The sequence below is a fragment of the Polypterus senegalus genome, chromosome 3 (genome assembly GCF_016835505.1).
Source record: "Polypterus senegalus isolate Bchr_013 chromosome 3, ASM1683550v1, whole genome shotgun sequence".
Lineage (NCBI taxonomy): Eukaryota > Metazoa > Chordata > Cladistia > Polypteriformes > Polypteridae > Polypterus > Polypterus senegalus.
This window is the reverse complement of record NC_053156.1, coordinates 304,611,336-304,630,828: the sequence shown is the minus strand read 5'-3', so window position 1 is coordinate 304,630,828 and position 19,493 is coordinate 304,611,336. Positions and strand designations below refer to the sequence as shown.

Here is a 19,493-nt window from a genome sequence, read left to right as displayed (position 1 = left end):
TTGAAATTCTTTTAAAACACGTAAATCTCACCCTGCTGTCTTCTAAATGCAGAAAACGAAGAGAAAAATGCCAAGCTAACTAAGCAGTGAGGTCAGTGTGAGTGAAAAGGACCAGCTGATTAGGAAATGGGACCCTCGGGACTAGTGTGGGGTCTGCTCTGAGGATGGAATACCAGAACTCAAATGGGACTTCGAAACGGCGTCCGGATCAGTTGCCCCCCATTTCTCGTCACCACTATATTTTGCCCCGGTATTTCTGAAAATAAAAACCGTTCACTCGGGTAGTGTTCTTATACGACTCGCAGATCAATGTGATCCACTGGAAGTAATATGTGTGACTGTCTCCGTACTTCACATTTAATCCGTGTCACGTGATATGCGATTGTACGCATACGGTTTTTATTTTAAACGTTTACAGAGCACTTCATTTGAATGATGCACTATCACTAACTTTTTTTTATCATTTTGCTACAGTCAGTCAGTCAGTCATTGTCCAATCTGCTCTACCCTAACTACAGGGTCATGGGGGTCTGCTGGAGCCAATCCCAGCCAACACAGGGCACAAGGCAGGAACAAACCCCGGGCAGGGCGCCAGCCCACCACAGGGCACACAGCCACACAGCAAGTGTACACTAAGGATAATTTAGAATCGCCAATCCACCTGACCTGCATGTCTTTGGACTGTGGCAGGAAACCCACGCAGACGCAGGGAGGACCCAAGAAGCGAATCCAGACGGGTCTCCTTCGTGCAGGGCAGCAGCGCTACCCACTGCGCCATCGTGCCGCCCCATTTTGCTGCAAAAATGTTTAAATTAGGAAAGTCAGTTTTGAACGCCGAGAATGATTATTTACTTTATTTTTTCTAGAAACTTCCAACACTCAAAACGGTATTAGAAGTTAGTGGGGTGGGGGAGAAATCTCATGGAGGCGAAACGTGAGAGGCTGTTCTGAGCCAAGTAGCTGTGTGAGCCCGGGCTTCTAGAGACCATTGAACCGCAGAGTCGGCCGCGGTGTTTTGTGGACGTACTCGGCCCGCTTGTCTATCGGCGAGTTTCTCTCTCCTCAGCTGTGTTGTTTCACCGTCGTGCTCCCCTCCATTGTCTAGCAGCGACTAAGTGCGTTTGCCTTTGGCGATGGAGTCGATTTCTTTCAGCTTCACGCTGTAGCCTCGCACTTCTGGGCTGGACGGACAGACAGACTGACTGACTCACTCTCTCTATCACTCTTCCATGTGTGGACGTTTATATACAATATAAGATGTACAGTACACTCTGTGGGCAGAGGTTTGAGGATGTCTGCCCATCACACACACACACACGTATACAGTAGGAGCTGGCAGGACCCCCCATTCCAACACCACAGCCTTACTATGGAGTTGGCCCCCTAATTGCAGACTCCCCTTCGCTCTTCTCTTCACGGTGTGGCTCTTTTGTGAGGACGTTGGACGAGAAGACCCAACTCGCCGCCCGCCTCATCCCAAAGGTGTTCAGAGGGGCTGAGGTCGGACCACTCGAGTGCCTCTGTGGGGGCCTCACGCGATTGTCTCAAATGTCTTTTGTCTGCTGTGGCACTTTACCCAACCCCTGCCCTGATCCCTCCTGCGCCAGACTTTACAGCGGGCACTGTGTAGTGAAGAACGCGTCCCACTCGGGTCTGTGCTGCCAGGGTCGTTACGATGTCACAAGTGAAGTGGTGGGTCTGATATCGCGCCTCACATTTTACACACTCGCGGGTTTGTGTTTGTTCTTCAGATTAGCTCGGTGGACGGCGTCTTTTGTGATGCTGAGCGGTGTGAGGTCTGCTTAGTGGTTAGCGTGGGTGACTCGCTGCCCAAGAACTTTAACGTGGGGTCCCATGTCACGATTTATTGACATGTATGTTGCTGTTGATGTGCTCAACCTTTCGATGGCAGAACTGCTGCAGCTGTCCGGACCCTTGAAACACGAGATGCCACCGCCAGTCAGTGGAGCTGAACAGTTGAACAAGGAAGCAGAATGGTTCACCCGCCTGGGCTCACACTGAACTTATGGCAAGTCACAATTGTATATGAAGGCGCTATATAGGAGACCCTGCAGGGCACTGGAACAAACGTCACACCAGGGGCAGGCAGCTCATCGGTTTTGGTTTATTGACTGCAAGCTTCAAACAGTTCATGTGGAAGGTCGTCTCTCGATGGGTACGAAGTCTGAGTGCCCACCGCCTGCACACTCACTGTTGCGATCTGATTGGACCTCCTCGCCATCTCCTCCAGGGGTAGGTCAGGAACTTGAGCCATGAAAAATGCCAGGGCCCCCACAAAGCTGTCACCGGCTCCCTGTCAGGACACAAAGAGAAGGCCATCAGATGGCACCCCAGTCTGTCACCAGTTAGTCCACAGTGTAAACTCGCTGCCCGGGCGAAAGCAAACGGCCAGCCTGAGTTATTCAACAAGTTAGCGAAAGCCGCGTTATGATGTGCCATCTTTGCTGGGGTCAAACCCTGAACTGCCCGCTGCCGATACACACAGCAACACGCTCATAGGAGCACAGAACAGCGTGGGGACGGGAGAAGGTCTTCACAAAATCCCACCCACCGAGGGGGCGGAGCCACAGCTCCAGCATAAGGGGGTCCCAAAACACAAAGGGACATACAAACAAACAAACAACATGAGACAATCAAATAGAATTCACACAGCAGGAAAACGTTGCTAATATCCACAGTTTAAAATTTCTATTCAACACACGTTTGAGCCGACCTCTCTGATCCAAGGCGACTTACAAGAGCTGAGGCACCACGGGTTCCATTTCAGTTGCTTTTACCAATTGGAGTGCAGACGGGTGAAGAGACTCACTCGGGGTCACATACTGGTGTCAGCAGTGGGGTTTGAACCTCCGGGTTAGAAGTCGAACTTCTTAGCCATCTATCATCTAGCGCCTTTCACATCTATCTGTCATATGGCGCCTTTCACGTTTATTACACAGCACCTTTTGATCCATCTGTCTTTGTAGAGTGCCCTTCATATCGTCCATGTTGTGTCCACCTTCTTTACACAACACTTCCATTCACTTACTGTATGTGGCTGACCCCTGTCGTCCATGGTGACTCGCACCATATGTCACACAGCGGGTTTCATTTCTTTTGTTTTTGGAGCCCAGGCAGGTGAAGCGACTCACTCGGGGTCACACGCTGGTGTCAGCAGTGGGATTTGAACCTCCGGGTTTGAGGGCTTCAGCTTTACCCAGCCTGGCCCACTGCCTACAAATGTAAGGCGAAGCAACAGCCCACCACATGAGCGCCCCCTACCCTCAATGGCCGTTCCATCCCCTCGATGAAGACGCTGTGACCTGCCTGTGCTAATCAGCATTGCAGCTTTGTGCCAAAATCCCCTCAATTCGTTTTTTCCGTCCTCCATGACACTCGGTACCCCAGAATGAGAAAATGAAAGCAGGAATGTGTTGTAAACGTATTAAAAATAAGTGAAGTCGGATGTAGACAGACATTCAGACCCCTTTGCTTTAGGTGAGGTGCCCCCCGTCAACACTGAGATGTTTGGAGTCCACCTGTGGTCACTTCAGTTGACTGGACTGACCAGCTCTCTCCAGACCAAGCTGTGGACTTAAAGGAGCTGCCAGCCGAGCGTAGAGATGGGACTGTGACACCTTGAGGGAGGAACGTGTCAACTGGGGGTCTTCTAAACAGGGGACGACAAACCTGGGAGGACAGCAGGCCTGGTGCTGCCACGTCATTGCATCCTCAGTCACAGTGGCAGATGACGGTGACTTTAGGACAGGCCACCTGTTTTGTCATGTTAACCTGCTGACTGTCCTCATTGTCCCCCAGGCCCACTCTCCTCCTTTCTCATGCCATCGTCATCGACCTTTACTGCTCCACAGCTCCAGGCCACTGTAGTCAAGTCCTTGATGGCCATCGTCACAGGCCACTATGGCTCCTCCGCTCCGTCCGCCAGGCTCTTGTGGCAACACCCTGCTGTTACCTTCATCACTGGCCTCGACAGGCAGCCGTACACCACTGCTGAGCTTCAGTCGCTCGCCTTGCCCTGACTGTCCTCACAGGCCTCCACAGCTCCATCTCCGAGCTTCTCTCCTTGACCATCGGCCCTGTCCTCAATGGCCATTTTTCCAGCCTCAGCCTCTGCGTCTCTCCCCTCTCCTTCCACAGCCACTCGTGATGAAGAGGAGAACGAAACAACAAAGCAGAGGGACATCAGAAAGACATTAGAGGGAGCGTGTGACGTGACTTGCTCAGGCCAGAGCCTCTGGGTGTGCACTGCCACTGGAGACCAGCAGGTGGCAGTGTTTCCAAAGGGAGGGCTGCCTGTTGAGAGTCCCCAGCTGGAGCCTCGGTGGCTGTCATTTGAACCTCCACTGCAGAACACCTCATGGCAGGACAGAACAGGGTCAAGTCCTCTAACAAAGTCACCAAATGGCCAAGTGTGCTACTGCCCACCACATTTAAAATAACAAGATGGCAGTCGTTCACAGCATAACATGGAAATGAAGCAGGGGGGCTCCAGCCAGACAACACGGAGTTCATCAGGAAGTTTGTCATCACAATAAGTGGGTTGTGATTTATCTCATAAAGTGGTGGGGAGACCTGAAAGGAAGCGGGGCCAGAATCCCACCAGCCTACCCACAGGGGGTGCACTAGAAGGCAGCCCGGCTTCCACTAGAGTACCTGGTCTCGGCCTACGCCGGGCCAAAACGCACTTCAAAAACCACGGAAACGAAAAGAGGATTTACTGGAGGACCAGGAAAACAAAATAGGCAAAGCAAGGCAAACGAGCCCCCCCCGACAGGAAATCTACAAGAAAACCAGTTGAAAATCCCAGAAAATGCAAAAGGGGCAAATCCCACCGAAACGGACCCTTAATGGTGATGGACAGGTGGCTCCACCCACAAAATGTGACCAACATGAGAACCCCAAAACAAACTAAATACAATAAAATTAACAGTTAATATGTAATTAGACAAAATAAGTGAACAGAACGATATCATAAAAAAAATAATAAGCAATAAAGAAAGGAAGAATTCATTACAACATAAGCCGGGGAGCAGAACACAAAGAGCATAAAAAAGCAGATAAGCTGTAGCACCGCTGAAGACCACTAGATGGCAATGCAGTCAAGAGCTGGCAACAGCGCTCCGCCACCTAGCAGCCCATTGAAAGCCTTACAGGTGTGTTACTGCTGAGCACCAGCAGAGGGCAGTGCAGTGCAATGAGAGATCATCTGTGACTGTGATTGAGTGTTAGCAGTGAAGGCCGTGGAGTGGGGGGGTAACAGAATGGCGCGTGGCACGCTCACACATGTGGGCACAGCGCCGGCTGCTGCCCTGTCTCACTTATTGGGCTAATTCTTGTGTTTTGACCCGGGAGTGAGTTGGATTCCTTTCTCTGCCGAGTGTCTGTGTCTGTGACAAAACATCTGCCATGTCAGCATCTTTATAATTTCTCCCAGAAGAGCAGGCTGATAGCACCAAACGCCCCCCGTTATTGTTTGCATATGCACAGTGGATTTGCAAAATCTTCAGATCCTTCACGTCCGTCACGTTTTGCTTTGCCGCAGCCTTGGGCAAAAATGATTCCAATTTATTATTTTAATTCTTTTTTTCCCCCCCCGTCATCAGGCAACACTCGACATCTCAGGCCGATGAAGCAAAACCAGGAGTTTGGTAACGCGTGTACATCTATGAAAATTAAAAAAGGCGAAATGTCCCAGCGACACGGACACTCAGTCTCAGTCTGTGGGTGACGCCTTGTTTGGGGTCCACCTGTGGTCCGGTTAACTGACTTGTAGCAGCGATTTATTTATTTTTTTTGGTGGGGATTCCAGGAAGGCACCCCGCTGTGGCCCGACCCGCACAAAGTCACAGGCAGAGAGACACGAAACAAACAAATGAGTTAATAATACGGGGGTACGATTTCAGAATGACGTACTCCATTGTAAATCACTACAGAACACTGCAGTAAGTGGTCAGGTGAGCGGATGTCATTTAACTCAAGTGCTCAATGTCACCTCCGCCAGCCCTACGGACATCAACATGGCGATGGCCAACTTCACGCCATACTCGATTGAGTGTATGTGTCGGGTGTCCCTGTACTCGCGGCTCGGCGATCATCCAGTGTAGAATCCTCCAGAATCTTTAACATAGCCCCCCAAAAGAAAATCACATGGCGTGAGATCTGGTGGTCTGGAGGGCCAAATCGTGGGCTCGTTTACGGCCATTCAATCCAGCGATGAGCGAAATGCGCAGACTGAAGGGTGACCGTCACAAACTCTCCGAGCCCCCTCTTTCAGTTGGTATGTGACTGCCCCCCCAGGCGCCTCACGGCACTTTGAAATCGGGTGAACCTTTTTGAATCCCCCTGTACGTTTAACCGCTCACGTCGAGGACCTTCTCGTGCTACGGAGTAAAGAGGATGATGACGGTCCCAGGAACGGATTTCTGTAAGAAGTGAATTAAAGAGAGTCCCACCGGTAGTCGTGAGCGGCGAGGGGTCAGATTTGCAGCCGACGCACGACGACTCATCCAGCGGTATTCACACGACAGTCCACACGGTCCCGGGTACAAAGGACTTCACAGGGGTTACGTTGGACGGGACACACGGATCTCCCTCCTTGCTGCTTCGCCGGACCCCCCTTTTCCAAGTTTCTCGCTGACCCTTCTTGTCTCCAGCAGCCCCTGTGCCCGTTTCAGATACCCAATTGAGGGCAATCCCCTTTGGGGCTGCTGGGAAATGGAGTCCTTCCAGCGCTAGCACTGTGACAGACTGGAGTGACTGGGAAAGGCGCACGGCTGTCACAGCCGCCTATGTAAGCCAAAGCTGGAGTTCGAAGGAGCTGCGTGTGGACCTCCAAGGCGCAGGTCTGGGGAAGTCCACAGCACTCCAGGTCACTAAGAGCTCAGCGGCCTCCATAGCTCTTAAATGTTTGGAACAACCAGGACTGGCCAATCAAGGGAGAAGGGTCCCAGTAAGAGAAGCAACCAAGAAGCCAGTGGCCAGTCCTCTGTGGGCATAAGAGAAACTTCCAGAAGGACAAGCAGCACTCCACCAATCCGGGCAGAGGTCTCTCCTCAGTACGACTGGGACTCCCTGAGCCCATAGGTCCCAAAACCACCTCCACAAATGCCCAGTCGTGGGGGAAGTCCTGTCAGAAACCCCGGCTATACACATAGACAGAGGACAGAATCGTAATAAAATGAAAGGTCTGCGTCTGTACATGAAGCTCCATGGAGCACGTAAGGCAAGAAGGAGCTGCCAGCAAAGGCCAATCCAAAGGGGAACAACCCCAGGAGTGTGGCAGGCCGTGTTATCATTGGATCTCTTTTACACGATCACATCAGCAGTTACAAAGCTCTTAAGTTTGATATCAACTTGCTGAGTTTTTAAAATTTGATATCACAGTTTTGAAACTTCATTTCAAAAGAGAGCTCAAATGCTTCTATAGTATGGCAGGTCACTTTAACATTTAATCCATTTGTCTTTTTATGAAATTTGATATCAACTTTCAGCAGCTCGATATCAAATTTCAAAGTCACGATATTAAATGTTATAAACGTCATATCAAAATGAGAAAATATGGTGTGACAGTTTAAAATAGATATATATTTGCATTTCAGCTGTCATATCAAATTTCAAAAGTTAAAACTAATGATATCAAATTAAATGGATTAAATGTTAACACGGCCTGCCATACCGGAGAAGCTAAAAAAACTGGCCAGGAGTCGAGACAAACTCACAAAGGCCAGTAGGAAAGACAGGAACGCTTGATAAGAACCACCAGGGACTGTGGGAGACCCTCGGGATTTATGGGGCGGGGGGAGGGTAGGTGGCCCCGCCTCTTGAAGGACCGCCCACCAAACCCACAGATTCGTAAACCAAACCAAAGAGACGGCAACACAAACAAATGACACAAAAAATGGACAACAGAGACACGAAACGAGCATCGGGAGCCCCGCCTTGGTGGGGGGCGATTGACCCTGCTGAGGTATGACGTCGACACGCGAGACCCTCGCATGGGCCTAAAGGGCTCTCAGACTGTGAGGAGCGCGACTGTGACGAGTGTTGCATCTGGAGGACCCCCGGGCCTTGCTCATCACCCAGTGGTGGGGTGTGGTGGTGGCAGCATCGGCGACTGGGACATTGGACAGAGGTGAGGGAGACCCCTTCATGAAAACTGGTGGCTCAGAGCAAGTGACACATCACAAGAGTCCGAAGCCAGACACACAGACGAGAGCTGAGAAGGACTCAGTTGGCCACCGGTGAGGGTGGGGGGGTCAGAACGCCTTGGGCAGACCCCCTCACTTTAGCATGCTGCTCATTTCACGATGACGTGAAGACGTGTCACCAGAAAGGTCTCGCTGCTCGGACCGGTGCCCTATGACATAAAAGTTGCTTGTTCATCCACTCTAGCAAGCCCAAGAGACGTGCGATGTGCCCCCTGCAAACATTGGAAGGTGGCAGGGTGGTGAGATGACGTCACCTTGTGCCCCGTGACGTGTTTGAGTGACGCTTTGTTTAAATGGCGACTCGAATCCTCAAACGTCCAAAAGTTCAATTCTGCGAGTTTGGATCGCAGTGGAGTCGGCGCCACCCAAGTTGGCACGGGGGTGCTGCCAGCTCATGAAGGAAATTTAAAAGGCCGCCCGTCACATGAAGGGCGTGAAGAAAGATGACAGGCTGTCGACCACATCTGAAGTTGAACTCGGCCCCCCTGACCTGCTCGAAGCTCAGGAAGTGAAAAGGACGCATCACGGCTGTCGAGTGTCACTCAAGTCACCAATGGGGTGAAATGAAATGCAAGTCACCTTGGTTAAATGCCTCTGCCATACAAATAGGGATTGTCCTCGGCTGGTGGCATTTGGACTACCCAGGAGCTCAAAGTCAGACCCCAGGAGGGCCGCAGGCGTTCATTCCTGCCACTTGCTTGACTGGCGCCCCGTCACTGCTGCCACCTTTTGGCCTAATTTGAAGTGCCTGGCTTTTTTTTTCAACTTTCAGAGTCCAGTGTGGTCTCCTTTTCTTTCCCCTGAGCCGGTGGCCTAACAAATGACTCGGTGACAAACAACGACCAGACAACTCGATGACCTGTGCGCCAGTCTGCGTGTCCGTCACACGTAAGGTTTCAATAAATCTTCCGAGAAGCAAAAAGTGAAGCTCCAGGAAACTTACAGCTGGGAATGAATGGCACTACAAGTGGCACCAGGATAAGACAGGGCCACAAAGCCACCACCACAGTGAGGAGTTGTCACAAAGCGTCCCTCACCGATAGCCCGCGAGACTAAGAGGGTCACGTTTGAGAATGAATGACGTCACGATGTTCTGTCACCCCAAGTCATAGAATGGCATTTATTGTGACGTTTTGTGGTCTCTTTGGAAATCTCGAGGACGCTTTGTCGTTTCCCAGTAGTGACACTAAGACGTCACCAGAAGGATAATAAAAATAACAGCAAGGGCCACCATCACGCTCAAGTACTCGACAGCAGAGCTTCTGGAACTTTGGGTCGGGTCACGAGTTGTCACCTTTGGGTAACGTAAGTTTGTGACTTACCATTGTATTATATGGGAGCGGGTCTTATACATGAATGGCAGACCACCTCAGGGCTTATCACTTGGTAATTCGACCTCAAATCCAGGGATGGCGCTGTCACTGACTGCCTCTCCTTTCTCCTTGCCCTCAGCGTGGTGAAGACCCCTAACGTCATTCTACTTCCAGTGACTCACAGGGCCATCTTAAACAGGACGTCACCTCCATGACACCTCAGACATTCATCTGAAAAGACGTCACCAGACCGCGCTGGCTGTCATTTTATTCCACCTTCCTCATACTTTATGGATTTAGGATTCGGTGCCCCAGCTCTTCTTCTTGTCTGCCTTTTTCAATTTGCAATGCTGAAGGAAAAAAAAAAGAAAAAGTCCTCCCATCAGCCCCAGCGCAGCCCTGCTGCCTGATGGGAGTTGTAGTCTCAGCGTCTGCATTGTTTTGTGTGTTTCCCCCCCTTCTATTATAGTGACTCCTTTTCTTGATACGACACAAAAACCAACACTATGAGTGGAGACCAACTGTGAGAAATCAGTTCAGGTGTCTTTGTAGGACCGACCGACATCTTAGGACTTTACATGTCACATATGGTCGCCACCAGGCCCCTCGTTCAGCAGCCGCTACGCCCGGGCCCTCATGCCAGGTGATCTTTGCTCGTCGTTAATTAATCAGGTTGGCACGCTCATCAGTTATTAGAGAAATATCTGCCATCGTATCAGCAAAACCAACCTGCTGTTGGGCTCAACAAAGCCAATCAACCATCTTCCCTTGGGTTACAAGGAGCGGGCCCTCCAAAAGTTCAATTCTGTTTCAGCCAGGCCTCCTCCCCTCACTGGGCTTTTATGTCCGCTTTCTTCACTTTTGATTCCTTTCTTTTACGTCAAATTGTCGGTCATTTAGTGTCTATAGGTCTGTTGGAGGCGGGACCAACTGTCCATCACCATCAAAGGACCGCCCTCAGCCTGATGAAGGCACGGACAGCCCACAGTCCCTTGCAGTTCACTGAACGCACACACGGTGGTGGTGAATTCTCTTGTGTAGTTTACTATTTGATTATTATGTGAATTTCTGGATTCACAAGATAAAAACAGAAGATACGTCTAGGCAAGACGTGCTAGCCCACCATACCAACTAGAGGGGGCTAACTCGACCAAACACTTCCAGGATCGACGCGATAGAACTGATATCTAAATATAAAAGGTCCCATATAACTGATAGATAGATATGAAAGGCACTATATAATAGATAGATAGATATGAAAGGCACTATATGATAGATAGATAGATAGATAGATAGATATGAAAGGCACTATATAATAGATAGATAGATAGATGTGAAAGGCACTATATAACAGATAGATAGATAGATAGATATGAAAGGCACTATATAATAGAGAGATGTGAAAGGCACTATATAATAGATAGATAGAGAGATAGATGTAAGGCACTATATAATAGACAGAGTGAGAGTCAGAAGCCACTCTTTAACACATAGATATGGAAGGTGTTATATAATGGACAGGTAGAGTGCTGTGAAAAAGTATTTGCCTCCTTCCTGATTTCTTCTATCACAATAAATGGCTTTAGATCTTCAGAGATAATAATTTAATATTAGATAAAGAGAACCTGAATAAACATAAAAGACAAGATGTGAAAGGCACTATACAGTATAATACATAGATAGACGGACAGATGTGAAAGGCGCTATATGAGACAGACAGACAGGTGACGTGCTCTGCTGTTTGTTTTTGGTTTTTTTTTTTATTGTCCTCCTCCTCCTCTTCCTCCTCTTCCTCTTCGGGCCCCTCCTGGATGAACAGAACTCTCAATGCGCCCAAACGCACTTACTGGAAAGATTTTGTAAAAAGTAAACAGAGTTTCCAGCTCTGACATCTTCCATGAAAAGGCCGGCCTGCAGCGAGTGCGGGACGATAACCACAAGTGGCCGGCTGCGCTGACTCACGCGGTTCGAGGAGCTGAGTCACGCCATGGCAGAGTCGGGTCAACGATTTCATCCTGCAAGCTCAGCACTTTGGGATACGGGGAGGAGGGAGGAGGAGGACATGAAGGAGGCCTCTGTTATTGTAAATTCTTGGGCTTCGTCGAGTTCACAATGTCAGGTGCAGCGGCTCACACAGTCAGGACATCAGAGCACCAGGACCTCGGTGTCCAGCAGGGGGCGTTTGGTTCAGAGGCTGGCCCTGGATCAGTGCATTGTGGGAAAGTCATTTAGCTTACTGTGGTGACACAAAGCCACGCCGGTGACAAAACAACAACAACAGTAGCAGTCAATCACAACACACACGGGAAATCAAAAGAACCAATCAGAGAGCCCAGTGAACACCCGCAGGGTGAGAGTGGCAGGGACACGGAGGACCCTCTCTGTCACTCGCTCACCTTCTCTCTCACACTCATTCCTTCACTCTTTTTCTCTCTCAGATTTCTCAAAGTGACTGGCTGATTATTAATTAATAAAGTTCAACTGAAAACTCAAAAACAAACTTCACTCTCACTCTTTGTCTTTCTCTTGCACATTTTCTCACTCACTCGCTCACTTGTTCTCTCTCTCTATTTGTCTCCCTCACTCTTCCTCAGCTCGCTCACTCGCTCATTGATTCACGGTGACACTTTTCTTTAGAACCTAATCCTTCTTTGTCCCGGTAACTCAGCCTCAGTTCTTCACTCAAACCTTTGCCAAACTGCCCCCATTTCTGGCCCCCTCATACCCCCACCACTGACACCCATGAGATCAAAGGACTTTATCATCAATCCTATTGGCTGAGCCTGAAACCGAAAATGCATAAAGAAAACAGGATTGTATATTAAAAAAGAAAAGCAAACAATGTGACATAATAATAATAATAATAATAATAATAATAATAATAATAATAATAATAATAATAATAATAATCAAGTAGACGTTAAACCTGTCAGGTCCATGGAGGACCACCATACCACTAGCAGGCTGTGTGAGTGAGCGCAGGACCACCCGCGTATTCTCTGAACTGCTTGGCCGCCACTGCCGTCCTCCCTCAGTAGCCCACTACTGACCCCACAAGGGACAAACTGGGCAGTCACAATGAGAAGTGGGCACGTGTGGGCCGAGAGGGCGCAAGTGAAAGCGGTGAGCTTTGGGGACAGTGACAGGTGGCGGGCTCTGCCTTAAGATGGCCTCCCACACAGTCCAACTACAACAAAATAAAAGTGCCGAGTAGCGGAAGGGGCAAAGCACCATCTCTGTGCCCGCCCTGAGTTCGACTCTCCTGAAGGTGCCCATCACATCTGTTATTACGCAGTTTGAGATTTTTATTAAATTTGACGTCACCACGTTGACTTTTTATTTTATTTTTTTTTACTAGCAGGGTGCCCAGCGGTGCCCAGGGTGTTAAAAGTGCAGGTGCAGAGCCACTGAATAAAATATCCCTGGGCGACTGACGACACCCACCATGTGCTTGACACGCTGCGTACCCGAGCCAAGCCCCAAGAATGCCACCTGGGGGTCCCTTCTCACAAGTGCGGTCAGCTAAATAAAGCGAGAAACATTTTGGAATAAAACAACGCCAATCAGTTGACCCTCTTCAAATGGGGGGCATCTGGGCACAATGTGGCTGGATGGTGTGGAACTGCAGAACACAACCTGGGTGCCTGGTGCTGCCCAGGTGGGGGATCCCCACTACATTTTTCCCCCCCTGTGCAAAATGACGAAGGAAGACTAAAGGATGTGCATTTCAGTTTATATAGCGCCTTGACAAAGCCTGCAGACCCTTCACTTCTGCTGCAGTTTGTTATGAGCTCATCAAAGAGACCCCCCAATACCCCCGAATGCCAAAGCAAAAACCAAACTTTAGAAGGCTAGCAAATGCATTAAAAATAAAATCTGAAATGTCCCTCTGCATTGGCATTGGCTCAGGAGCCTGGCATTCTGTTGGCCATCGCTGAGACGTTTCTACACCTGCTTTGGAGTCCACCTGTGGTCAGCTCACCACATCACACGCCAGCTGAACAACAAACCAAGTGATGAGGAGGTCCAAGGAACTTCCTGGGGGGCTCACAGTGGCGACTGTGTTGAGGTGCAGATATGGGATGGCTGTGAAGGGCACGATGGCCTCCGTCATTCTGAACTCTTTCTAGAACTCTCTGTCCGGCCAATCCGAGCAGCGGGGGGAGGAAGGGACTTGAGAAGAGGGGTGACCAAGAACCCGATGGCACACTCTGGCTCAACTCTGGGGCACCTGCATGAAGGTGGGAGAAGCTTCCAGAAGCACAACCACCACTGCAGCACTCTGCCAATTTGGGCTTTACAATACTTAGAGTTGGCATCTAAAGGACACCAAGTCTGTGAGGAACTCGACTCTGGGGTCTGATGAGACTGGGGCTCAACTGTGTGGCCACAATTCCAAGTGTCACGTCAGGAGCAAACCACACACCGCTGCTCACCTGTGCCATAGCAATACCAGCAGTGTGGCATGATGGTGGTGAACCAAGGTAAACCAAAGAAGTGGCTTGGGGACAACACTGGGAACGTCCTTGAGTGACTTGAATCCAATGGAGACCTGGAAATGGCCGTCCATCAGCTGGTGTCTCCGTCCAATTTGGGCAGAAAATCCCCAGGCTGCCAAAGGGGCTTCACTGCAGTGCTGAGCAGAGGGTCCGGACACTCGTGTCTGCGTGAGAGCTCAGTTTTTTATTTCTCAAAATCCTGTCATTGCTTTGCCATTCTGGAGTGCCGAGTGTCACTTGATGTGGTAAAAGTGAGTTGAAACGATCCGAACAGAAAATGACATCAAGACGGACTGGCAGCCGCGCCAACTTACCGTGGTGTCCACCGCTGGCACGGCGCCCACAGGAATGTGCTTAGGGGTCGCATCCTGCGCCGACACCATCAGGCAACCCTTCACTCCCAAGGTGACTATGACGGAGCGGCACCCTCGGCTCAGGAGGACCACAGCAGCCTTCCCAGCGAGGTCCTCATCTGTAACCTCGAGTCCGGTGAGGAGTTCGGCCTGAAAACACAAGAGACGAGCGTCAAAGAACTGACGAGAAACAGAAACACACAGCGTGGTCTGAACACTCAACTGGCACCGCTGTCACACTCCTTGAACCCGGGACCGTTGACAGCCATGAACTGGGGTGGGCTGGGCAATGAGGACACACAGCAAGCAAGAGGAAGGTGCAAAGGGCAGAAGGTCAATAAAGTGCAACAAAACTGAAACCTCACCTGCTAAAAAGTGCGGAGCTTCAATAAACAAAGAATTCCGAAAAATAATCGGCAAGAAAAACAAAAACAAGCGGCGCCCAAAACAGACTAAAACTCAGAATAAATAAAGAAAAATCGGAAAAATCCAACAATCAGATTACACAGACATCAGGATACCTTCAGTTCACGTCTGCCGTCCCAGTGCGTCTTCCTCTCAGACGGACAGAGTGAAAGGCGCTATATAACAGATGATAGACAGAAACATAAGATATGAAAGGTGCTATATAATAAATAGAGATAGATAGATATGAAAGGCACTATAAAAATAGAGAGATAGATATGAAAGGTGCTATATAATAGACAGATGAAAGGCGCTATATAATAAACCACGGGCCCCTACAAGGTTGGACTTCCTAGCCCTCTACCCGTGGCCCCCAAAGCAACCAGGGTGGCAGCTCCCACGTGATCCAGGGCGGGCGTAGACCCTCTTCCGGTCCTTCAGGGCGTCCCGGCCGGGTCATCGCCTCTGGCATCCCTGACAAGATATAAAAGACACTATAGATAGATAGATATGAAAGGTGCTATAAAAATAGAGAGAGAGAGATGAAAGGTACTATATAATAGCTAGATATGAAAGATGCTATATAATAGATAGGTAGATATGAAAGGTACTATATAATAGTTAGACAGATTGATGAAAGGCGCTATATAATAGATAGATATGAAAGGCACTATAGATAGATATAAAAGGCGCTATATAATAGAGAGAGAGATAGATATGAAAGGCGTTATGTGACAGAGAGGCAGAGATGAGAATGCTGCTCTCTAAGCAGGCAGACAGACAGACAGACAGACAGGTTGACAGCAGTATTTAGATGTCTTGTCACATGCATGGTGAGAGTCCTGTGATTTTTCTACTTGTCACTACTCTGCAGTGCCATGAAAAGTAAAAATAATTTGATTAGATTGTTGTAGGATGCAGCAGCCATCATACAATTCCATTCTCACATGCTCTCAATTCATTTTAAAGTTGCAGGAGGCAGCAGCCTGTTCCAGCAGCACTGGTTCAAGGCAGGAGCCAGCCTGTTCACACGTTTTAAAATAGATATAAATAACACAGCTCGAGTATCCCGTTCAGCGGCGGCTTCACCCTCCGTCTGTCTGGCGGGTTGCCGGCCCTCCCTCTGAGTGAGGCGCCCGGTGACTGGCATTCGGTGTACCGACATGGCACGGATTTCTCCTTCGCTTGTCTTTTTTTTTCTTCTCGTCCTTACGGACCGACACATTCCGACTTATTTCACAACTTACATCAGCATTCCCAGCTTATCTTTGTGGAATTGCTGACATCAGAGGGGTAATTAAAGTCGTAATTAAAGTGTGCAACGATGAGAAAGGAAACGGTGAGCCTGTCCTGTGGAATGCAGTTGGACCGATGCAGCGTCTCCCACGCACATTCTTTCCCAAACGAGAAGCCGCTCATGTCAGGGCCCTCTGAGGGCTCGCGGCTCCACGGGGCTCATGGCGGCCGAGGCAGCTCCGGGACTGACACTCGCCGCTGGGGCTCTGGCTGCGATGGGGAAGGCCGGCAGCACCTTCGGTGGCGCTCAGATAATAAAGCGCCCCGTTTGTTCTGCTGGCACAGGACTCGATGAGAAGCGGAGGCGTTTACATATTAAGGGCAGGAGGGTCGGCCCTACTGGGGGGCACAATAAGCCTACTGGACTCGCCAGTAAAGAGTTCAGAGCCGCCCTCAGCTTTGTCAGCTTAGCCTCCGATTAGCGTTGTGTTTACTCCGAAAAAAAAAAAGACTCAAAAACGCTGAAATAATTTCAGCAGCAGAAAATGTAAGAAGGTGTAACAGAAGCATGGAAATGCCAAGGAGTAACCATACATGAAGTAGGGAAGGTCTGTTTGGTGCCCACTGCTGTGCTGATGCACAATTAGGACACGTGTGACAGGTTTGGGGACAGCCACCGATGCACAGCCCGATGTCACAACCTGGACGTTAGCTGCGACTTTCGTTACGAGCTTTCCTCTTTTTTTCCGTTGTTTGCATATAAGATGGTAGAATGTCAGTGACGCGCCCCTCGGGGTCCACATCACCAGGCTTAGTGGCTTCCGCATTTAACTATCACTAAGATTTGGACTCCGGCTTGATACTGTTGATTGAAAATGAATTTTTAAATTCGCAACGCCTCAACTGCCTTTTGAAGAGCCTGTGAACTTGAAGACTGTCACAGGGTGAGTGACGAGGATCACGAATCGGGGGGCGACCGACGTCTATAACTTACAGCAGACTCTCAGTAAACGTCCTCGTCACTCAGCGCCTGTTGTACCTGATCACGGGAGCAGCGTGTCTAAAAACGGACGAGAAGGACAAAAGGACTCCGAACTGACCGGTCTGCATAAACGAGAAAGGTGCGACCAACTTTAACACGACAAGTTCACTTGAGAGAGTGGAGCGGAAAAGAGTGATGATGATGATGATGAAGAAGTGAGCACGGGACCGTTACAATTCAAATGAACTCTCCTGTCACTGAAATACCAGCGAATTCACCCACGTTACCGCCTTGAGAAATACGGCACATCACCCCGAGTAACGCGCTTCAACGCCGGAGCACGAGGGGATTCGCTCAGTGAGGAGATCATTCTGAGCCTGAATGCTGCCCACCTAACCAGAGGGGCATCGGAAATAATAATAATAATAATACAAAAAAAACTTCAGTTTGCAGGCTGGACCTGCGAATGTCACAGGCGTTTAAAGGAAAAAAAAAATTGTGGCACGAGTGGGCAGATCTGCTTACTGCCACCTACAGGCCTGGGGTCGACAGCAGCAGCTCTCTTAGTCAAGCCACAGGCTCTCCTGTGTCTTAAATATTATTTGTTGAGTTTCTGTAAAGTTTTAATTTCCCCCTGGAAAAAAATAAAGTCCGTCCATCAATCCATCTGTTATATGCCTTTCACATCATCTATCTATTTATTGTATAGTGCCTTTCACATCTCTCTATCTATTATATGGTGCCTTCCTTATCTCTCTATTATATAGTGCCTTTCACATCTATCTATCTATCTTTTTTGTATCAGTATACTGCTGCTGGATTATGTGAATTTCATCTTGGGATTAATAAAGTATCTATCTATCTATCTATCTATCATATAGTGCCTTTCACATGTAGCTATCTGTCTGTCTCTCTCGTGAATGTTGATGAGTTAGTTACTTAGAGTGCTCTGCACACCACACAGACCAATTCCTGATTTTTTGGCAGTATGACGTTATTTCATCCACTAGATGGCAGCAGCTGGCTGTCCCAGGGTGTTATTCGGTCCTCACACCCTAAAGTGGATCGTTACAAGTCACCCCGAGTCTGAATTGGGGATGACCGTACTTACAATGAACTCCAAAGCTGAGGTGCACTCAGGATTCATGCCAAGGAGGGTTAAGTTCTTGTAGTCTGTGAAATTGCTTTTGTGCCAGGTGCTGCCAGCTTGTTTCTATACCCTTGGCTGTGTGTGCGTATGCCCAGCTTGAACCTACCAGCTTAAAGACGGGGCTTGAATGTCATCTCCTGAATTCATTTTTTTTTGTAATCACTCATTTGCAGCACATGCAGGTTTGCAGACAAAAAGCCCACCAGGGTCATTTGCTACTTTAAAGACTGACGGTGATAATAAAAAAAAAAACAAGCAAACAAAGACAGGAGGTCAAAGTCACAAGACAATGTGGTGCAGCGTGACGAGGACCACGCTACTAAATTTGAAGAAGCCTACGTTGGGGTGCACTACATGCGCTCCTTAAACAATGTGGTGTTATAAGAAGTGGAGAGGACAGGCCCGTGTTTGTTCAGTCGTTTGCTGTGTCACACACGCTAGCCACAGAACGAATGGGGACAGATCAGGGCGTGAGCAGTGTCCTTTACTAACCCCCCCATTTGAGTCCTTCAGGGAGGAGGATGACTATCAATGACAACACTCGATGACATGACTCGTAGCCCCCCAAATCTGTCCTTGCTCCCTCCAGCCCGTGACCTAAACAAGAAGAGAGGTGACTGGACATCAGCTGTCCTGGTGGGCCCTGCGCCGGTCAAGAGCTTAGCAGCACAGTGAGGCACTCACACAACGGGCGGCGGTCCCACTCTTTTGTTCATGAAAGTGACATCTTTTATCAGACAGGGTACCCCCAAAGCCTGACATCTTTCTTAACATCTCCCACAGCTGGCTTTATGCTGACCAAAGGATTTAGGGAAGATGACAGTGCCACCGTATGTGCTGTGTGCGTCGTGCAGTGCTTGTCACTGTGGCTCGTCCTTTGTCACCTCAAAGCTGTTTGGTGTTAAACGTGAGGCCCTGCTGTTTCAGTTCAGGCAGTTCACAGTCTGAGCAGCAGGTGGCGCTGAGCCTCTCACTTTACTTAGTGTTTAAATCGCAATGGTGGTCAGAAGATGACGATGTCCAAGGGGACAACAACACTCTGATGCCAATCGAGACACGCCAGGTGTCAGCAGCCACTCGTCTGGTTGATTTTTGGTGTCATGAACGGCTGCGTGAACTTACATGTCTCGCTATTCATTAGCAAAAAACGGGCAGACGTTATCAGTCCTGTGAATTAAGGGTTAGCGTTAGAGACGTCTACAGACGCTAAGGCAACTTCTGGAATGACCGCCAAGCACACCTCTCAGGCCAGCAACCCCTCTGATAAGAGCTGATCGGCCGGCATGTGGCCTCGCCACGGAATTCAGCTCACGACACCAGAATGGCT

At 49.3% G+C, this 19,493-nt stretch overlaps 1 protein-coding gene across 1 annotated transcript in view; it reads right to left on the bottom strand.

The window, feature by feature from the left end:
* Nucleotides 1–2,109: 2,109 nt before the first annotated feature.
* Nucleotides 2,110–19,493, bottom strand: part of rbks (ribokinase) — a 59,513-nt gene continuing 42,129 nt past the window's right edge. The window contains exons 7-8 of the mRNA XM_039749879.1: nt 14,355–14,543; nt 2,110–2,314 (exon numbers count right to left, since the gene is read on the bottom strand). Of these exons, the coding sequence (XP_039605813.1) occupies nt 2,126–2,314; nt 14,355–14,543 (378 nt within the window). The 3' untranslated portion in view covers nt 2,110–2,125. The remainder of the gene's footprint in view (nt 2,315–14,354; nt 14,544–19,493) is intronic.